Consider the following 19,440-nt stretch of genomic DNA (forward strand, 5'->3'; position numbering starts at 1 on the left):
GCTGGAAGATTCCTTACAAGTCTCTAGTTCATCCTCCATGAAGTGACGGGGGTCCTCATCATCATCACTCTGTCACCATCATCACCACCCTCAAGCTAGCGTTATGTGAGTAGACTCCTGCCAGCCAAGTACCATGCTAGAGATTTTATGGATATTATTTCTAGTCCTCCCGACAACCCTGCAAGCTTGATGGCATTACATTAGTGCTTAGACAAGGAAACTAGAGGGTAAGCAGCAGGTCCACTGTTAGAGAGACCTGATCTGACATTTGACAACACTACTCTGAACACTCCTGCCTGGTGATCGCCATCCAGCCGGTGCCTGGATGCTCCCAGGGACAAAATGCTCTTTACATGCGAGGGCAACTCATATTTGGGTTGCTACAACGTTCTTCCTTTACTGGAGCCAAAATCTACCTCCTGGCTGAGTTCACTAACTGGTTTTCAGCTGGCGCTAGTTCCATCCCTGTGACTCCACAGGACATGTCTTAACCCCCTTTTAAAACTGAGAGCTCTTCTAATATCTACACAGAGCTTCAGGCATCTTTACTTCCTCCAGCTAAAAAGCCTGGGTTCTCTTCACCACTCTTTATTTATATTCTAGAAAGGCAGATAGGCTGTCACTGTAAAGCCACAAAAACTCTTATTCTTCAACAAACATCATATAGAACACTGGGATGTTATTTTTAATGTTGCTGAAGACTCTTAAAGCTGTTGTATTTATGCAACTGCAGGCACAGACACAAATCAAAAGCTCCCTTATTCCTCAACCATGCAAGAAAAAACAAAGAGGTCGCAGAGTAACTGTATCTGGGGCCAAAGGGCACCCATTTTCTGATGTTTCCAAGCTAAGCCTTCTCTGGAGAATGAAATGAGCTGTCTGCTATTAATGCGGCTGTACCTTTAGAAATACCAGCCACAGCCCCACAGCCCCACAGCCCCACAGCCTTGGCTCCCGGAATACAGCACTGAGGTGGAAAACTGAACTTTAGAATCCTGCACTGACAGCCCCCAGGAACCTCTGAACCCTTGTTCTGAATGATGGAGTGGAGCTTGCCAGCTTCATCCACGGGATGTGAGAATCTTACCCTGCAGCTCCCTGGTCCGGGACCTTGAGGAAATCCAGGCTCTCTGGCGTCTGTGACACTCGGTCTGAAGCAGTAGACTGCTGCTGTGGCAAGGGCGGGCGGGCCATGGAGGTGTACAGGCTTTTCTGACTGGCCCTCTGGCTTCCAGGAGCGTCGGGATGTGGCACGAACTGGTTTCTGATGACTCCGTTCTGATGGTATCCTAGAGAGAGAAAGAGAGAAGGACATAAGGCTTACATTTTTGGATCCTTTGCCAAAAGTCTCTCCACATTTCTTCCACGTACTACAAGGGCAGCTTACTTAACTTCTGAGTCTCAATTTCCCCATGTGAAAAAAATGGAAGGCATCACGGCTAACACATTGTGAGAATTAGAGCGGATTCTCTGTTCTCCCCATTCCCAGGCTTTACTGAGGTATAACTGACAAATAAAATTTTATGTATTTAATGCGTCCAACAATGCATGGTCAACTTCCCAGGATGTGCCCGGAACACAGCGGACACTCAGCACATGCTTGGTGACAACAGAATCCCCAGATTTCCTGGGGTTCAAAGCCCACAGTAAGGAAAGGTAAGCTTACAGCTGGCTGGGAGACACCTTCTTGGGCCTCAGAAAAATTATGAGGTTATGACTCAAGAGGGTTGGCAGGCAGCTGTTTAAACAGCTGGACATCCATTTTCAAGGGGTCAGTCTTGGGCATCCACTGCAGGAGCCTGCTGTGTGAGGCAGACGGCGTGCGCTACACAGGCAAGGGAAAAGTGGCCACCCAGTTGGCTCAGTCCGGATGCAGCAAGCTCTCTCAGCCAAACAGCGATGTCTAGTTAAAATCACATTAGCCAATAAGTAATGGGTTAGAGTGACAGGCTCCAAACCATGCATCTTGGCTGACTCGGGCATTAGCATTCCATGCTACGTATGAAGAGGCCCTTATTCATTCTCCCACTGACAGATCTGGGCTGAGCGGAGAAAGAGAACAAGACTCTTCAAGGCCCACTGTGGTGAACCCCACCCAAAAACCTCTTCCAACCAAATGAAGAGAACTCTTTGGTAGCAGTGGGATGACCCTTAGAGAAGGACCAGGGGTTCAGTTCCGGCTCTGCCTCTGATAGCTACACTGATCATGAGCAAGAGAGCTGATGTTTCATAGTCTCAGTTCTTCACGAAAGAACCACGAGATAGGTCCAGAATTTGCTTGGTGGCTTCCAGCTCCGACATGCATTTTCTCTATCTCCTTATTATTGCAGAAATAGGGTTCTTCCTGCCCAGTAATAATAGCTGGAATTCTTACTTTGAACCCAGGTTTTCTCAGGGTGGAGCTTTCAAGAGGGTGGCTCCTCATCCAGCCACGTCTCTAGCAATTTCCTCCCACAGGCCACCAGACCAGATCAGAACTAGACATTTGGAGCAAACAGCTGCCCTTCACCTTGCCCCATTCCCTCAGTAAGTGAGAGCTGAATGGGCTCCCACAGGGTCTGGGATGGAGGAAGGTAGAAGGACCCCACTTGCTGCTTAGGGTCCCAATGAAAGGAGAGGGGCATCTTAAGTGTGACATGCCCTTGGGATGTCACATGGCCCATGATAAAAGTGGGGTCCCCACAGGGGCCGCCCCACATGCTGCTCGAGATCCCCTTGTCCACGATAAGATCAGAAGTTAAGAGTAAGCATTTAGAAACGTTCATGGCAGTTTGACAGATCTATTTCATGCCAGTTGCATCTTATAATAAGAAATTTTGGCTTATATTTTATATGCTTTGAAAATTCTTCTTCTACTAATTCATTTTTATTATATCATACAAATGTATGGTTTGTGAGGGACTGGACATTTTTTTAAACCCCTCGAAAACCCCTGGTCTTCCACCACAGACAGTTTGAGAAGCACTGGTTGAATGGATCCAGGTCCCATTGTCTCATTTGATTGATGAAAGAACTGGCACTTAGTTGGGGAGCGCTGCTCAAGGTCGGAAACTCTGTGGCCTGATTGGATCTGAGGCTGCTTTGGCCAACCTAGCTGAGGCCAGTGAGCGTTCCAGGTGGACTTGGCCAGAATTCTCCACTGGAACCAGTGCACACGCAGTAATATGGTACTACAGGGCTTCTCTTAAGTTCCTCTGTGCTTGGATTTTCTTCAAAGAAGAAAGGAGGAGACAGAGCTGGGTCAAGGCAGGACGGGGACTCCAAAAGAGACGAGGATTAGTTTCTCACTGCTGGGCCCCAGTGTCCATACTTTAGCATGCAACAGTGAGATTCCAGAGACTAAAGAAATGTCTTTTTTTTTGGCCAGGGGTGGGGGGGCAGGGGTGCTGGATGGGGAGGGGAGACAGAGTCTCACTCAGTCACCCAGGCTGGAGTACAGTAGTGCGATCTCAGATCACAGCAACCTCTGCCTCCCAGGCTCAAATGATGTTCATGCCTCAGCTTTGAGAGTAACTGGAATTACTGGTGCATGCCACCATGCCCAGCTAAATCTTGAGACAGGGTCTCACTCTGTTACTCAGGCTGGAATGCAGTGGCATAATCATAGCCACCTCAGCCCGCCACTTCAGCCTCCTGAGTAGCTGGGATTCCAGGCATGTGCCACTAGGTCCAGCTAATTTTTATTTTTTATGTTTATTTATTTTTGAGACAGAGTGTTGCTCTGTCACCCAGGCTAGAGTGCAGTGGGGTGATCTCAGTTCACTGCAATCTCCACCTCCTGGGTTCAAGCAATTCTTGTGCCTCAGCCTCCCAGTAGCTGGGATTACAGGTGTGCGCCACCATGCCTGGCTAATTTTTGTATTTTTAGTAGAGACAGGGTTTTGTCATGTTGGCCGGGCTGGTCTCAATCTCCTGGCCTCAAATGATCTGCTCGCCTCGGTCTCTCAAAGTGCTGGGATTATAGGTTTGAACCACTGCGCCCAGCTGCAGCTAATTTTTCAGAACATTTTTATAGAGATGGGGTTTTGCTATGTTGCCCAGGCGGGGCTCAAACTTCTGGCCTCAAGCAAGTCTCCTGCCTTGGTCTCCCAAAGTGTTGGGATTACAGGCGTGAGCCACCGCAACCAGCCTCAAGAAATGCTTTTTACTCCTTATCTAAGACATTGGTACAAATAGAATTCTCTTGGCTGGAAAGACTGGAATCAAATACAGTCTCAAAATGACCCTATCAGACTTAGAATCCTAAACTGCTTAATACCAAACACTCTGGGAGCAGTTTTTTATGAATTGAATTTTGTGAGTGATGGAAAAACATTAAAAGATGTTATGTATTTTTGCAAGTGTTTTGCAAACACTACACAGATTTTTAGAGGCAGAAAGTCTAAGATTCAGGTTTAGAGTGTATGGATCTGTCAGTTTTATTTTTATTATTCAAAATGAGAGGCCAGGTGCAGTGGCTCACACTTTTAATCCCAACACTTTGGGAGGCCAAGGTGGGAGGACTGTTTGAACCTAGGAGTTCAAGACCAGCCTGGGCAACACAGTGAGACTCCATGTCTACAAAGAGTAAAAAAATGAGCCAGGTATGGTGGTACGTGCCTGTAGTCCCAGCTACTCAATGGGCTGAGGTGGGAGGATCGCTTGATCCAGGGAGGTTGAGGCTACAGTAAGCTATGATCATGCCACTGCACTCCAGTTGGGCAACTGAGACCCCATCCCCAAAAAAGAAGAGATAAACATGAAATATAAGCATAAACTTTATAACAATTTTGTAATGCTCTCAGATATTACTTTGTTTTTTCGAACAGGCCTCCTGAATCCTCATCTCAGAAAACAAATAGAAAACAAATTTCTTCTATTCAGTCATTAAGCTGCTGTAACTTACAAAATACTGTGCAGTGGCCCCCTCCCCTCCTATCCATGACTGTGCTTTCCACTGTTTCAGTTACCCATGGTCAACTGTGGCCTGGAAATATTAAATGAACGTTCCAGAAATGAACAATTCCTAAGGTTTAGGTTATGTGCCATCTCGCTCTGTCCCGCCAGGATGCGAATCGTCCCTTTGCCCAGCCTATCCATGCTGTGTCCCCTACCCCGTCATCAGTCACTAAGCAGCCGTCTTGTTATTCATAACGGCCCCAGGAAGCCGGCAATTTGGATATGCCAACGAGAAGCCATTAAGCGCTTCCTTTAAGTGAAAGGGTGAAAGTTCTCAACTTACTGAGGATAAAAAATTATGCAGAAGTTGCTAAGATCTACAGTAACAACGAATCTTCTATCTGTAACATTGTGAAGAAGGAAAAAAATTTCTGCTGGTTTTGTGGAAAACTCAAACTGGAAAAGTATGGATAGGTTTTGGTAATATCTGCATTTTCAAGCTCCCAGTGGGGGTCTCGGAATGCATCCTCGGAGGATAAGCCGGGGCTACTGTAGTGGTATTTGGCCAGAGCTGGGTAGTGGTGGTGTGGTTAGACCTGACAAACGCCTATTTCCTGTGTCTTAAAAGCTGACAACAGTCTAGTTGTCACGGACAAGAACTCCTTTCTCTCTGTCAAAAGCCTTTCCTAAGGGAGTAATATTTCGAAGTAATGAAATCCAGATTGCAAACTCAGCTGCAGCTCAGTCTCACTGACTCCTACTTTTCTGAATTGTGAGGTCTCCAGCAGAGCTGCTGCGTTGTACATCTGGCACTGAAATGGTCCATGCCTGGTTAATATGTGTGCATTGATCTGCTAATGGGTTTCTTCCCAAACATATTTTATGTTATGGGTCCAGATTTAGTGGTCCCAGACTATGGTACATGGCTGGCTTACCTGGGGGAGGAGGGGCCGCTCTCATTGGGTAGTTGGCATTTTGAGTCCCACCGGAATAACCTCTATTTTGGGTAGTGTTCCTTCTGGTAGGACCTGAAATAAACAAGCAAGACAAAGTTAAAATCAGCGCTACTGGTTGGTTTTATGGATCCTCATGGTTCTTTGCATATGGAAAATTTTTGAGAAGCTTGGATTCCAGTTCTCAGGTGGATCTGCAGGAGAACAGTTGCAGCGGAGAAGGAGCAGTTGAGGGAAGTATGTAATGGTAGCTACTGGGTGGGAGGGGCTGGAGGATAGGTTTATAGAGGTACAGTTTTGAAATGTTAGACCGTGGCTTTTAAAGAAGGGCTGATCGTCTAACAAAGGTGTTTCTATTTCTGCAGACTTTTTGAGACAGACGGAACATTTTAACATTTGCATTCATGTTCTACACGCTAAGTGGCTGAGCAGGTTCACTAACGCTGTGGGTCACCGGGGTTGGCAGGAAGCCCGTTCCGGCGCTGACTGCACGCCTGCCTATGTCAAGGGCCTTTCACGCAAGAGTGTGTGTTCTACGGTCCTTGAACTAAACACAGAGACCACAAGGAGTAGAAGCAGACTTGTACCCTTGACACAGACATGAAGGAATTAGCAACAAGCGGGGGCCAAAGGAACACACTGTGGGTCACAGTCAGGGCTGGACAGCAGGGCCAGAGGAGCCAGAGGAGATCTCTGCAGAGACATCTCTGTGGGGGAGAAAATCAGTAAATAGGGTCTCGAGTGGAACAGGAAGGAAGGTAGGATTAAACCAGCTGGAAGAGGGGTGCAGAGGGAATTTCTTATAAAGAGAAGAGCTGAAGAATAGAGAAGGGTGGGAGGTGACAAGGTGCACACTGCAGACACAGCAGAGGAGCTGTAGCTCTGGGGCCTGGGAGAACCAACCACGTGGGACCAGGGGCAAACGGATGTGGCCTGTTGGGCGCTTCCCTCCCAGTACCTAGGCTGCTCTCCCCACCCCAAATAAGGTAGAATCCAACTCCTATTGGGCAGTTTCCACTCTGGGGCCCGCTGCATACACACCGCCTGCTGGTTATTTGCAGCCTTTCTTTGCCCGGCTCCGTGCCCTGGGGTCTGAGTCCTGTGGACAGCCAGGCCTCTGCCTTCCAGTGGGGTGAGGCCTATAGGCCAGGCCAACAGGAGGCACTGGCAGGAGACTAGAATGTCAGGAGGGAGGTAGGGGGACTTCATGTGCCTCCTTCCTGCCTATACAGCCTTCAGTTCACCTCATTCCTCCCTCTGCTGCTTCAGGTTTGCAGATAACAATGATCTCCCGCTGTTCCTTTTCCCTGGGTCCCTACTTTGTTCCCTAAACCCTGTCCACATCTTCTTCTTGAAAAGTCTCTTCAGAAATCCCCCCAAAAGTTGCTGTTTTCTGCAAGTACTAACGGATACACAGACATACACCAACATTTCCTGAGTGGTGGCTCTACACATATAAAAATATGATGGGCCGGGCGTGGTGGCTCACGCCTGTAATCCCAGCACTTTGGGAGGCCAAGACAGGCGGATCACGAGGTCAGGAGATCAAGACCATCCTGGCTAACATGGTGAAACCCTGTCTCTAGTAAAAAAATACAAAAAACTAGCTGGGTGTGGTGGCGGGCGCCTGTAGTCCCAGCTACTCGGGAGGCTGAGGCGGGAGAATGGGAGGCGGAGCTTGCAGCGAGCTGAGATCCGGCCACTGCACTCCAGCCTGGGTGACAGAGCGAGACTCCGTCTCAAAAAAAAAAAAAAAAAGATGGCATTTATTGGTATTGTATTATTGGTATTGTATTAATATGTTAGAGAACATGTTAAAGTGTACCTTTGCAGATGGATTTGAGAAATTGCTAATTAATTAATCAATTTTTGAGGTAGAGTTTTGCTCTTATTGCCCAGGCTGGAGTGCAGTGGCGTGACCTTGGCTCACTGCAACCTCCCCCTCCTGGGTTCAAGCAATTCTCCTGCCTCAGCCTCCCAAGGAGCTGGGACTACAGGCATACGCCACCACACCCTGTTAGTTTTTTGCATTTCATAGAGACGGGGTGTTGGTCAGGCTGGTCTCGAACTCCTGACCTCAGCTGATCCACCTGCCTCGGCCTCCCAAAGTGCTGGGATTACAGGCATGAGCCACTGTGCCTGGCCTAGACACAGTTATTTTACATATGGCATCTTCATGTGTGTGATCACACACACAGGCCAAATTTTAGAACAATATCACAGTATACATAGCATATATTATTCTATGCTGTGTACTATAGATATAAGTTATAAATACCAATTATAAATAGAAAAAGAATCAAAGGCCAGGGAAGGAGTTAGACTGGGGTTTGAGGTAGTGCATGTGTCTGTGTGTGTATGTGTGTGTGTGTGTGTGTATGTGTGTGGTGTTTTATTTCTTAGTGGCGTGATCTCTGCTGGCTGCAAGCTCCGCCCCCCGGGTTTACGCCATTCTCCTGCCTCAGCCTCCCGAGTAGCTGAGACTACAGGCGCCCGCCACCTCGCCTGGCTAGTTTTTTTGTATTTTTCAGTAGAGACGGGGTTTCACCGTGTTAGCCAGGATGGTCTCGATCTCCTGACCTCGTGATCCGCCCGTCTCGGCCTCCCAAAGTGTCTTCTTTTTCTTAATGAGACAAGGTCTTGCTCTGTCACCCAGGCTACTGCAGCCCTGACCTCCCAGGCGTAAGCCATCGTCCCACCTCAGCCTCTCAAGTGGCTGGGACTACAGGCGTGCACCACCATGCCTGGCTAATTGTTGTATTTTTATTTTTGTGTGTGGAGACAGGATTTTACCATGTTACTCACGCTGGTCTAGAACTCTTGGATTCAAGCGATCGTCCAGCCTTGGCCTCCCAAAGTGCCAGGATTATAGGTGTGAGCCACTGTGCCTGGCCCAGTCAATTTCTTTAAAGGTGGCATAGAGGATGATGTTGGTATTGTGGACAAGATCTGACTGGAAAGGGAGGGGAAATTTGAAGCTAACGAACTCTGATTTGTTTTAATCACAATATTGTAATGCCAGGTATACTGATACATAAGTACTAAGTCCCTCAGAAACTTTTAACCTGCTCATTTTCCTTGCTGTTGCTTTAGTTTGAAATGTTCCATTCTGAAGAAAGCCTGAGCCCCAGGAAGCAGCAGGTGTACTGATTCTCAGCCCCCACATCTGTGCACACGTTTTTAGCATTCGCTCAGGAGACTCGGGTGAGCGGCGGCAGTTCTGCCTGCAGGGCCCGTGGAGCACTTACGGGAGTTCTTGGGCAGTCCAGGTCCAATGCTGACCTGCAGCACTTTGTTACTGGGCTTGAGGACAGCCAGGTCCCCAAAGCCTTGGTGGAACTGCACTTGCCGGGAGCCCCCCGCACTCCAGGGACCCCAGTTCTCCTTTTTCAACTTCAGTTCAAGCCTGCAAAAAGCACACTGGGGTTAACAGGTCGAAGGAAGCAGTGAGAAAACGGTGCTCAGAGATCCTGCCATGGAGTTCTGCTGCTGGAAAAGCATAAACATGAGGCAAGACCGGGGCAGGGCCCTGAGGATGTGCACCGCATCCATGGGGTGGCACTGTCGCTGCATGACAATGAGCCAGAAGCAGGAGCATCTGGGGCCCGGTACCATGAGACACCAGGTGGTGAGGGAGGTACACCTCGCTAATGTGCCAGTGCCACTCTGTCAGGTGGCCTCAGGGGCACCTGCTGAGGGGACAGAGGAAAGAGACAATTTCCAGGTCACACCACTGTGCTGTCATTGTGCTTCCAGCTGTTGTCCCTGCTCCTGTGCTTGTGGAGGACTGACAGATGCCAGACCCAGGCCAGCCTGAAGACTCTTTAGCACAGAACCTGGCTTTGTTTAGTCCCGTACTGTTCTTGCACCATGACATCCCACCCGGGGATGGAAAAAGACACACTAGCAACCAAGATCCAAATAGAAGACAGGATTTACCTGCAATTCCCAAACTCCCCAGCCAGTTTTAATGCTTCTGTATTGCCCATATGCCTGCATTATGCAATCCTTATTCTGCTTTTAACTTATATTTTCTCATATCATAGGAAGGAAAAATCATAATTTTAAGTAGCTGCCTATTGTAAGTTTCCCTCATCATGATATTAAGGCTTTGTCTTGGCCTCATTCTTGTAGCTGGGAAAAGATGGAGGATATTCCCATTTTATAGATGGGGACATTTAAAAAGAAAAGTTAAATAACTTTCTTTCTGTGTTTTAGACAGGGTCTTGCTCTGTTGCCCAGGCTGGCGTGTAGTGGCGCAGTCTCAGCTCACTGCAATCTCTGCCTCCTGGGCTCAAGTATCCTCCCACCTCAGCCTCCCGTGTAGCTGGGACTACAGGCATGCACCACCATACCTGGCTAATTTTTTTTTTTTTATTTTTTACTTTTTGTAGAGATGTGGTCTTACTATATTGTCCAGACTAGCTAAATAACTCTTACTCAGCAAATCTGAGATCAGAGGGTCAACAGTATGCCAGTACCTGGTCCATTAGGTCATGTTGCCAAAAGAAATGAAAGTGAGGCCGGGCATGGTGGCTCAAGCCTGTGATACCAGCACTTTGGGAGGCCAACGTGGGCAGATGACTTGAGGTTGGGAGTTCAAGATCAGCCTGGCCAACATGGTAAAACCCTATATCTACTAAAAATACAAAAAATTAGCCAGATGTGGTGGTGAGCACCTGTAATCCTAGCTACTCAGGAGGCTGAGGCAGGAGAATTGCTTGAACATGGGAGGCAGAGGTCCAGCCTGGGCAACAGAACGAGACTCCATCTCAAAAAAAAAAGAAGGGAAGGTGAGCCACCTACACAACACATTGGCCACCTATAGTCCTCAAGCCCCCAGAGGCCCTACCAATAAATAGGTTTTATTATGCATTAGTTTGGGGAATTTATGCCCCCACCTTTGTCACTTTCATCTGCTTCCAGCCTGATTCTACTCCTGTCTGCTCTGCTAAATTAAAAACCCTATTTTTGGGTGAGACATAAAAATCTGCCTTTGTCTGCCTCATTTAGGAGGTTTTTGTCTAAATGATAAAATACACTAGTCTACGAAGTCATTATTTCACAGAAATGCAAAAGTAACCTTTTCCAAGTCTGTGACTGCTATCCAGACTGTCTTCTGCAGGCTCTAAGGTTCCACTGGGGCCAGCCAGACCCCACTCTCCTCCTCGCAAGCCTCCCCCAGCCCCATCCTGAATCCCAGGGGTGCGATCAAGGCCCCTTTTTAGCTACACGCAGAAGTTTGGGTCCCAGATCCGGACTTACGTATTGCTGAATTTCAGAGGTAGTTGCTTCTGGGTTTTCTCCTCGTAACGCTTTGCTAAGAGGCTTAGGAATTCAGTTTTGAAGACAGATTCAAGCAAACTGTCATACTCTTGCTCATGGAGAATAAAAATGTCATCCTGCATAGTACTGTAAAGAGATTGGACAAACACACTTGGTGAAAGCTGTGCTTCTGTTTACTCTATTTTTTTTCTTCCATTTTAAAAATCCTGCAAGATAGTGCTAAGATTTTAGTCTTTCTATAGTAATAATCTTTCAAACAAAAACCAACTACAATGGAATTACATAATGAGATTGCTGAAATCTGCTTTCAAAGAAAGTTTATAGCCCAACAAAAGGATAATCAAAGTACTTTTTCCACATGATTTTTAAAATGAGGAACTTAAGGACCATTTAGCCCATATTTTTAAAAAATCCATTTTCAAATCCAACTTGTGTTTTTAAGACCATAAAAATCCAGAACGTTATGAATAGAATGCAGCTGAAAAGGGATAACTCTACATTTAAGTTCCAAGTTAGTATTAGTATAATTTATGATATGGTTGTAGCTATTGTAGTACATTTGAACTTGAAGAATTATAAGCTCGGTTATCAAGAGGGAAGCCAATGTCCTGGACTTCAAGGTACTTATTAAGAACCTTCTGGCAAACAGTGCTCTGCGGACACTGCAAACCAGGAGCTACTAGAATGTACAGACACGTCCAAGTTCAGAGATGCAAAGGTCAGATGGACAAACAGCAAACAAGCAAAAATCATCACCTTCAAGCTAATGAATTTTGTCAGACAAGGAGAGAACACACCTTTGTAGGAACCACATGTTTGGACAGGGTGGGATTGTGGAGAAATTTCTGCCTGGAGGGGAGCAGGTGTTAGGAGCTAAAGGGTGATGGCAGAGAAACGCTGAGGCAGACCCAGCGCTGAGGAAATGCCTGGTGGTCAGGGGAGGTGGGTGAGACGAAGTTCCACCTTCAGGCCTGGCTAGGCTTGGTAGAAAGCGACAACGTGTGTAATTGAGAATTTGCATTCTCTGTTAGATGTATCACTCAGGTGAATGGGGCCACCACCCTAAAGGCTGTAATATATAAGTTTATGAGTATCTCCAAGTACCACTGCCAAATACCGAAAACAACCCTTTGAAGAATGAGATTTCATCAGGGATTGTAAGCATTTTCCCAGGCATTAGAAACAAATTAGGCAAACCTGCTTCAGTGAATTGACCATGGTCACATTTTAGTCTCTCCAAGCGCCACAGACACGGTTCTTTGAACACCCAGAGCCCTGCAGCATGGCTCAGGAGCTCTGCTCTGCTCTCGGAGCTCCTGGTGTCACTGCACCAGTGGGATTACCAGGCTGTGACAAAGCCAGATGATGAGGCAAGGGGACCACACAGAGGACTGAGCTGTAGAGAATCTTTGAGACCCAGGATCCTTCTTCCATGTAAAATCTGACCCATTTAAAAGGAAACTTCTGTGCTATCCCTGTTCAGCCCCATTCACAGGTCAAGGTAGGGGCTGGGCCCTTGTTGGGATCACAGGGCTCCCTTGGACAGAGAATCTTGGTGGACTCTCCCAGGCTTGTCAGGAACCTTCTCTCCGGGCTGAGACAGGGAGCTAGTGACCCGGAGCTGATGGAACCAGTAGCTGTAGCCACAGCCTCTACCTTGGTCTGATGTTGAAGCTTATTCACCAATGTGCTAGTATTAAGAAGTGTGGCCTTAAGGAGGTGATTAAGTTACAAGGAAGGGGTCCTCACGAATTGGATTAGTGACCTTACAGAAGTGGTTTGCCCTTTCTATCCTTCTCACATGTGAGGACACAACAAGAGGTGCCATCTATAAAGAAGACAGTGGCCTTCAGCAGACACCAGATCTGCCTGCACCTTGACCTCGGACGTCCCGGTCTCTAGAACTGTAAAAACTAAGTTCTCTTTTTTTTTTTTTTCAAATTATGCACTTTCAGTCCTCCTACAGGAAAGGAGCTTGGTAATCCACAGGAGAAAAAGAGGTTGAAGGAACTGCAGCACAATTGAATAGGAAGGCATAGAATGGCAGCATGCACAAACCATGGGGGTGGGGTGGGGCGGTGCATGGAGTTCACTGGAAGCAAGAGGCCAGCGTCAGGGGAAAGGAGCTTGGCCCTTTCATGGCCAGCTTCCTGAAGAGCAGCCAAACTTTCCCTTGGATGTGAAGTCAGAACACTTTACCGTGGTTTATTTGGTTTACCAAATAATGGCCATTTGGGAGGAGCACTTGGTCATTATCATTACCCCAGATGTTTGTTTTCAGACATCCCCATATCACAGCCACGCTTCTTGCCCCCTCCTGTGATAGCTGGGATCAAGGATAAACCTTGACAACCAGTGGTTTAAACAACAGACAGTTTTCATCTCCATCAGTCAACAGTGCATGCAAAGGCAATTCAGGGCCAACATGCCAGTTCTACAGTGCCTGGGAACAAGCACCTCCTCCCTCCCTTTAAAGGGACAGCCAGCAATCCAAAACTCCAAAAAGCACTTATGAAAAGCTGCTCAAAAGAGCTCTTCCAAGTCATTTTGAATTAATAAAGTCTAAGCCTCCTAGCACCCTAGCCCAGGTGAAAGAACACGGCTGCAATAGGTAGAGCGCATGCAATAGACCAGAGTGAAACAAGAAGCTCCACTTTTTGGCCTCTGGGGTGGGGAATGAAACTCCTCCCTGTTTTGGTGGTTTGCTCAAAGCTCTCTCTGGCATGTCTGATCATGCCTGCTTGCCTGACTGAACTGTGGCAGGATGGTGATTATTCAACAGGGCTAAATGAGCCCAGCACAAGTCACCTTGACTGGTTTAATGTGCTTAGATTTATTAGGAGTTTCATTATTATCATAACGAAAAAAGCAAGCGGGCCAAAACTTCCAGGTCAATTATCAGCATGAATCTAGAAATGAGAAGAGATGTGTTTGGACACTTTGACTTTAACCATCAAATCCAAAGTCCCCTCCCTTCAGTGATCCAGGCATTGGAGCCAGGCAGACCACCTTCACCCAGGCCAGGGTCTCAGCTCATTCTGCTCTCCTCAGCCCATGCTCCTGGACCTGAAAACAAAGCTTTTGTGTTTATTTATTCTAAAAAGTCAGACTTATCTTTGGACTTCACCCCTGACTTATTCCTATGCTGCAATTCCTTACAGATGTTTGACGCTGTACCCTGTGTTGGAAGACCTCTTCCTAGTCTCTGCTTTGGATCTGCCCTTGTTTTTTTTTCCTCCGTCTTTGTGGCTTACTGTTGTATTGCTGACAACACTAGAAAATCTTGTTTTACTCTCTTAACCAATATATCTTTTCACAGAAATGTAGTTACAAAACACCAAGGAAAGTCCTGAAGGAGTTTGTTTTTTTTTTTTTTTTTTAAGCTGAAAAGGCAATTTCCAAGGATAGCCCTGCCTTTATTTAAGCTTTTACAAAAGTCTTTCCTGCTTATGAAATATGCTGCTTTTAGTAAACTGGAAGATATGGAGGCGAATCAAGAAGAAAATAAACCTTGCCCAGAATTCTACCACTCAGAGAAACCAGGGGCACCAGTTTCAGAACCTTCTCCATTTCTCTGAGAAAGCCTGGACGCAGGTGCAGGCCTCAGCAGTGATGTGTCCGGCTCAAAGAAGCTTCACCTGAGCTGCAGGTGCAAAGACCCACTCTCCTCTTTTGAGTCCCAGGAGTATCCTTTAAATCACGCTGGGAACACTTGTAGTAAGGCACATGTTTACTCAGCTGTCTGTTCCCCCTTCCAGAATGAGAGGAGCTTCCCGAGGCAGTGACTGTGCCTCATCCACCTTCGAAAACCAGGGCTCAGCACCAGGTAGGTGTTCAATCCCATGATGCTGACAACTTCCAGGTTCCCAGTGCTTACAGGCCCCAGCAAGCCACGATGCCAGTAATGCTTCAGGTCAGCAGGACAGGCAGTGAAGTGGGCTGTTTTTACTGCCAGAAAGTTTAGGGGATTCAGGCAAGGAAACATTCTGGGCAAGAATGTTGTGACCAGGGAGCTAGAGCCTCTGTCTAAAAAGCACCGTCTTACGGGTTGTTTTTCCCATTGGAGACAAGTACTGGAAAATCTGTTAATCCAGACAGCCAGCCACACAACTTTTGGTCTCATCCTTCTTGTGGTCAGCTACCAGAATGAGAAGAAAAACGAGAAGCCTCATCAGAGAGCCCCAAATAAGAGCTTCCATGGCCCCAAGCTCAACACCTACAATAGCAAAGCCAAGAACATGGGTCATTACACCTGTGGTAATGAGTGGAATTGAGTTTTTCAAATAAGTTTCCTTGTTTTTCAAATAAGACTGGGGCCAGGTCAGTAGTTGAACAAGCAGCAGCTCTGGGAGGATCCTTCAAAAACCCAGGCATGGCCTTCTGTCAGCAGCCACCACAAGCCTCAGAAATCCTGTGTCTCAACTCTGTGTTGGTATGTGACCTCCTGACACTCTTCCCAAGTCTCCAATGAAGCCAGAAATGCAAGCATCAGTGTTTCACTTTAATTTTTATTTATTTTTTTTGAGACAGAGTCTCGCTCTGTTGCCTAGGCTGGAGTGCAGTGGTGTGATCTCAGCTCACTGCACCCTCTGCCCCCAGGCTCAAGCGATTCTCCTGCCTCAGCCTCCTAAGTAGCTGGGATTACAGGCGCCCACCACCATGCCCAACTAATTTTTTTGTATTTTTAGTAGAGAGGGGGTTTTGCCATGTTGGCCAGGCTGATCTTGAACTCCTGACCTCAAGCGATCGGCCCGCCTCGGCCTCCCAAAGTGCTGGGATTACAGGTATGAGCCACCGCACCCAGCCTAAATTTATTTAAATAAGGATTTTTCCTGATCAAATTATCCTGGAGTCCCTTTGACAAACTACAGTCTTAATCTCTCTCTGAGCTATTGGCCCTATTTCTACCTGTTGTGATCCTATTCTTTCTTGTAAATGAAAGCTTCAAAAAAAATGTTAACCGTAATTCAACTAGACATATATCAGTATGTTTAGAAAAGATAAAGACTTCTAAAAATTTAATGTCTACTGGAGGATTAGAAAAACATTTTATTATAGAAAATTCTAAATTGTAAACAAGCAGGATAGTAGGGCCGGGCACAGTGGCTCATGCCTGTAATCCCAGCACTTTGGGAGGCTGAGGTGGGTAGATCCCGTGAGCCCAGGAGTTGGAGACCAGCCTGGGTAACATGGGGAAACCCTGTCTCTACAAAAAATACAAAAATTAGCCAGGAGTGGTGGTACCTGCCTGAAGTTTCAGCTACTTAGAAGACTGAGGTGGGAGGGTCGCTTGAACCTGGAGGTCAAGGCTGCAGTGAGCCGAGATTGTGCCACTGCACTCCAGCCTGGGTGGCAAAGTGAGACCCTGTCTCGAAAAAATAAAAAGTAGTATAGTAGAATGAACCACATGTCAGATTTCAAGCACCAATCCATGGATAATCACAATTATCTACAACGTCACTCTCTCTGCTTCCACTTTAAAATAACTTCCAGGTTATTTTAAACCAAAGTAAAGACTATGATATTATTTTTACTTGAGACAGGGTCTCACTCTGTTGCCCAGGCTGGAGTGCAGTGGTGTGATCATGACTCATTGCAGTCTTGACCCACTGGGCTCAAGCAATCCTCCCACCTCAGTTTCCCGAGTAGCTGGGACCACGGGCATGTACCGCCACTCCTGGCTAATTTTTACATTTTTTGTAGCGATGGGGTCTTACTATGTTGCCCAGGTGGGTCCCAAACCTCCTGAGGTCAAGTGATCCTCCTGCCTTGGTCTCCCAAAGTGCTGGGATTACAGGCATGGGTCACTGCGCTCAGCCTTCATTTTATCCTCAAATGTTTCAGTATATATCATTAAAAGATAGCGTCTCTTTATATAAAATTAACCACAAAACCATTATCACACCTACAGAAATAAACAATAAATTCTTCAGACCAAATATTTAGTCATGCTCACATTTCCCTTGTATCATAACTTCCACTAAATGGTTGGTTGGTTTGAATAGGGAGATGTAGGCCCACTGTGCATTGACATTAGTTATAAGAGTTAGAGATGGGCTAAGATCAAGCTTATAGGATACTTGGATAAATCGTAACTAGGAGGCCATATGTTGATATCATTCCAGCCAATAGTCAACTAGTCAAATCTCAGAAATACTGAAAAACACATACAGATGTTGCGGCTTTTTTCCTGAAGTACAAGACAACTGTTAAAATCCTTCTCTATGCCAGTACTGAAGTATTTTGAGAACACACACGCACGTTCAGTAGTCTGGTACCAGAATTAATTTCCACTCTGGGTTCGATTCTGCACACACATCACCCTCTGGTTGCTTTCCTAACTTGGTTCTGATTACTGGCCTAACTCAAGTATAAAGAAATGAGGGAACACTGTTACTCATCTTGGCAAGTGTGAGGTTCAGTGACTGCAATACGCAGACATCACAAGTTCAAATGACTCACACTTTCTTTTATTTTCCTTAGAATCAGAAAAACTTTTAGGCTAAGTACCTCATTTTACTACAGCCTCTAAAAAGGAAAGACCACAAGAAAGGAACCTTCCAGACGATGAATACTGAGGAGGAAGAAGAAAAAGCAGCTGGTGTTACCATAAGAGATTATATCCGCAGAGGCTGTAAAAGAAGACAACAAACAAAAAACGAAATAAAAGGAAGAAATTTGAGTGTGAACAGTCCCTACAGTCCCTGCTTGATGACCCTCTCAAGGACTTACCGATAAGATAGTAAGTGTCAAAGTGCTTGATACAAGTGTAGCTCAAGGCCAGGCACGGTGGCTCACACCTCTAATCCCAGCACTTGGGGAGGCCAAGGTGGGTGGATCGCTTGAAGTCAGGAGTTCGAGACTAGCCTGGCCAACGTGGTGAAACCTTGTCTCTACTAAAAATACAAACATTAGCCAGGGGTGGTGGCCAACTCCTGTAATCCCAGATACTCTGGAGCCTGAGGCAGGAGAATCACTTGGACCCAGGAGGCAGAAGTTGCAGTGAGCTGAGATCGCGCCACTGCACTCCAGCCTGGGTGACAGAGCGAGACTCTGTCTAAACAAAACAAAACAAAACAAAAGAACCACACAAATGTAGCTCAATGAGGATAATTTATGGTCCCAGTCATGAGCTCTCCACCAGGGGTCTGAGGGACTGAAGACAGACCCGGGCAATAACACAGAAAGTCACTCTCAGCACAGTGACTACACGTGCCCTAGAGCTGTGGTTCCCTGACCTTCACCTAAGGTGCCTGCCAAGCACGTTGTGGCCAACCTGGCTTAGTCCAGGCGTGGCAGGTCCCCATGCGATGACAAGCAAGGAGCTTCCTGTTGGGTTCCCAGGGCAACCTCAGGGCCGAGCTAGCTAGGAAGAGTGTGGCCAGCAGCCACTGCCCCGCTCAGGTTGGGACCCAGCCAGCGAGCTGAATGTTCAGGAAGACCTTCTGAAAACCAGTCAGCGCCTAGAGCTTTTTTTTTTAAAAAAAAAACCAATGGCCTTGAAACCTACCTGAGGAGGGGCTGCAAAATGGACACTGTGGACTCATCTGCTTAGCAACTTTACCACATCCTGAGTTGGCATGTTTGACATACTTAACTGCCCTCCACCGCCTGGCCCTTTATCCAGGGAAATTAGGAACAGATAGAATCAGAAACCACAGAGACACAGGCAAGAATAGACGCAACAAGAAATCTGCTTTGGATTATCAGACTGGAGCTAGGATTTCCAGCTCGGTAGGTCAGACGCCTGAGCACATCAAACCCCTGCTTTTTCCTGAGCGCAGCAGTTTTGTCTTCTGTGTGGAGTAAGAGTTTGAGAGGCGTCCCAATTCCATGTTCATGTGAGAGCAGAACGTCTCTAATGCAAAGACCCAAAGCTTTTCCTGACTAAAGTAGTGTTAGCCTCAGAGGCCCAGGGACATGATTCTTGGAGGAAGCTATGGGGCTCGAGGAGGCCTTTCTTCCATTCTTAGCTTTCATGGATTGCGAGGATTTCCTCTGTCAGCGGAACTTGGTCTAGAAGTTCTTACCATGGGAGGACTTCGGGAGGACTTAGCATGGGATGACTCCTAGTCTAGGAGTTCTTAGCATGGGAGGACTTCTTAGCATGGGAAAACCTCCCATGCTAACAACTTCTAGCCTAGGTCCCAGTGACGGAGGAGATGCTCCGACAGCTGACAGAGGAGCCCTTCTGCCGAAAGGAAGCCAAGGTGCTGCCGAGAAGAGCAAGGGCCCTGCCTGAGGCCTTGCGGAAGCAAACACCACTCCCCACTGCCTGAGAACTGGAGCAAAGAGAGCATCTCGCGATGACTCCAGGACTACA

General features: G+C 46.9%; 1 protein-coding gene across 4 annotated transcripts in view; it reads right to left on the reverse strand.

The window, feature by feature from the left end:
* The window catches only part of MYO1E (myosin IE), a 238,920-nt gene that overhangs the window by 15,848 nt on the left and 203,632 nt on the right, over positions 1-19,440 (reverse strand). For 3 of the 4 annotated variants that reach the window (XM_077939508.1, XM_028850992.2, XM_077939507.1), the window contains 4 exons: positions 11,097-11,243; positions 9,080-9,237; positions 5,814-5,906; positions 1,088-1,289 (listed from right to left, as the gene is read on the reverse strand). In XM_077939508.1, the coding sequence (XP_077795634.1) occupies positions 1,088-1,289; positions 5,814-5,906; positions 9,080-9,237; positions 11,097-11,243 (600 nt within the window). Of the gene's footprint in view, positions 1-416; positions 1,290-5,813; positions 5,907-9,079; positions 9,238-11,096; positions 11,244-19,440 lie in introns of all 4 variants that reach the window. The other variant, XR_013395631.1, reaches the window with a different exon arrangement.

This window comes from Macaca mulatta, chromosome 7 (assembly GCF_049350105.2).
Source record: "Macaca mulatta isolate MMU2019108-1 chromosome 7, T2T-MMU8v2.0, whole genome shotgun sequence".
Lineage (NCBI taxonomy): Eukaryota > Metazoa > Chordata > Mammalia > Primates > Cercopithecidae > Macaca > Macaca mulatta.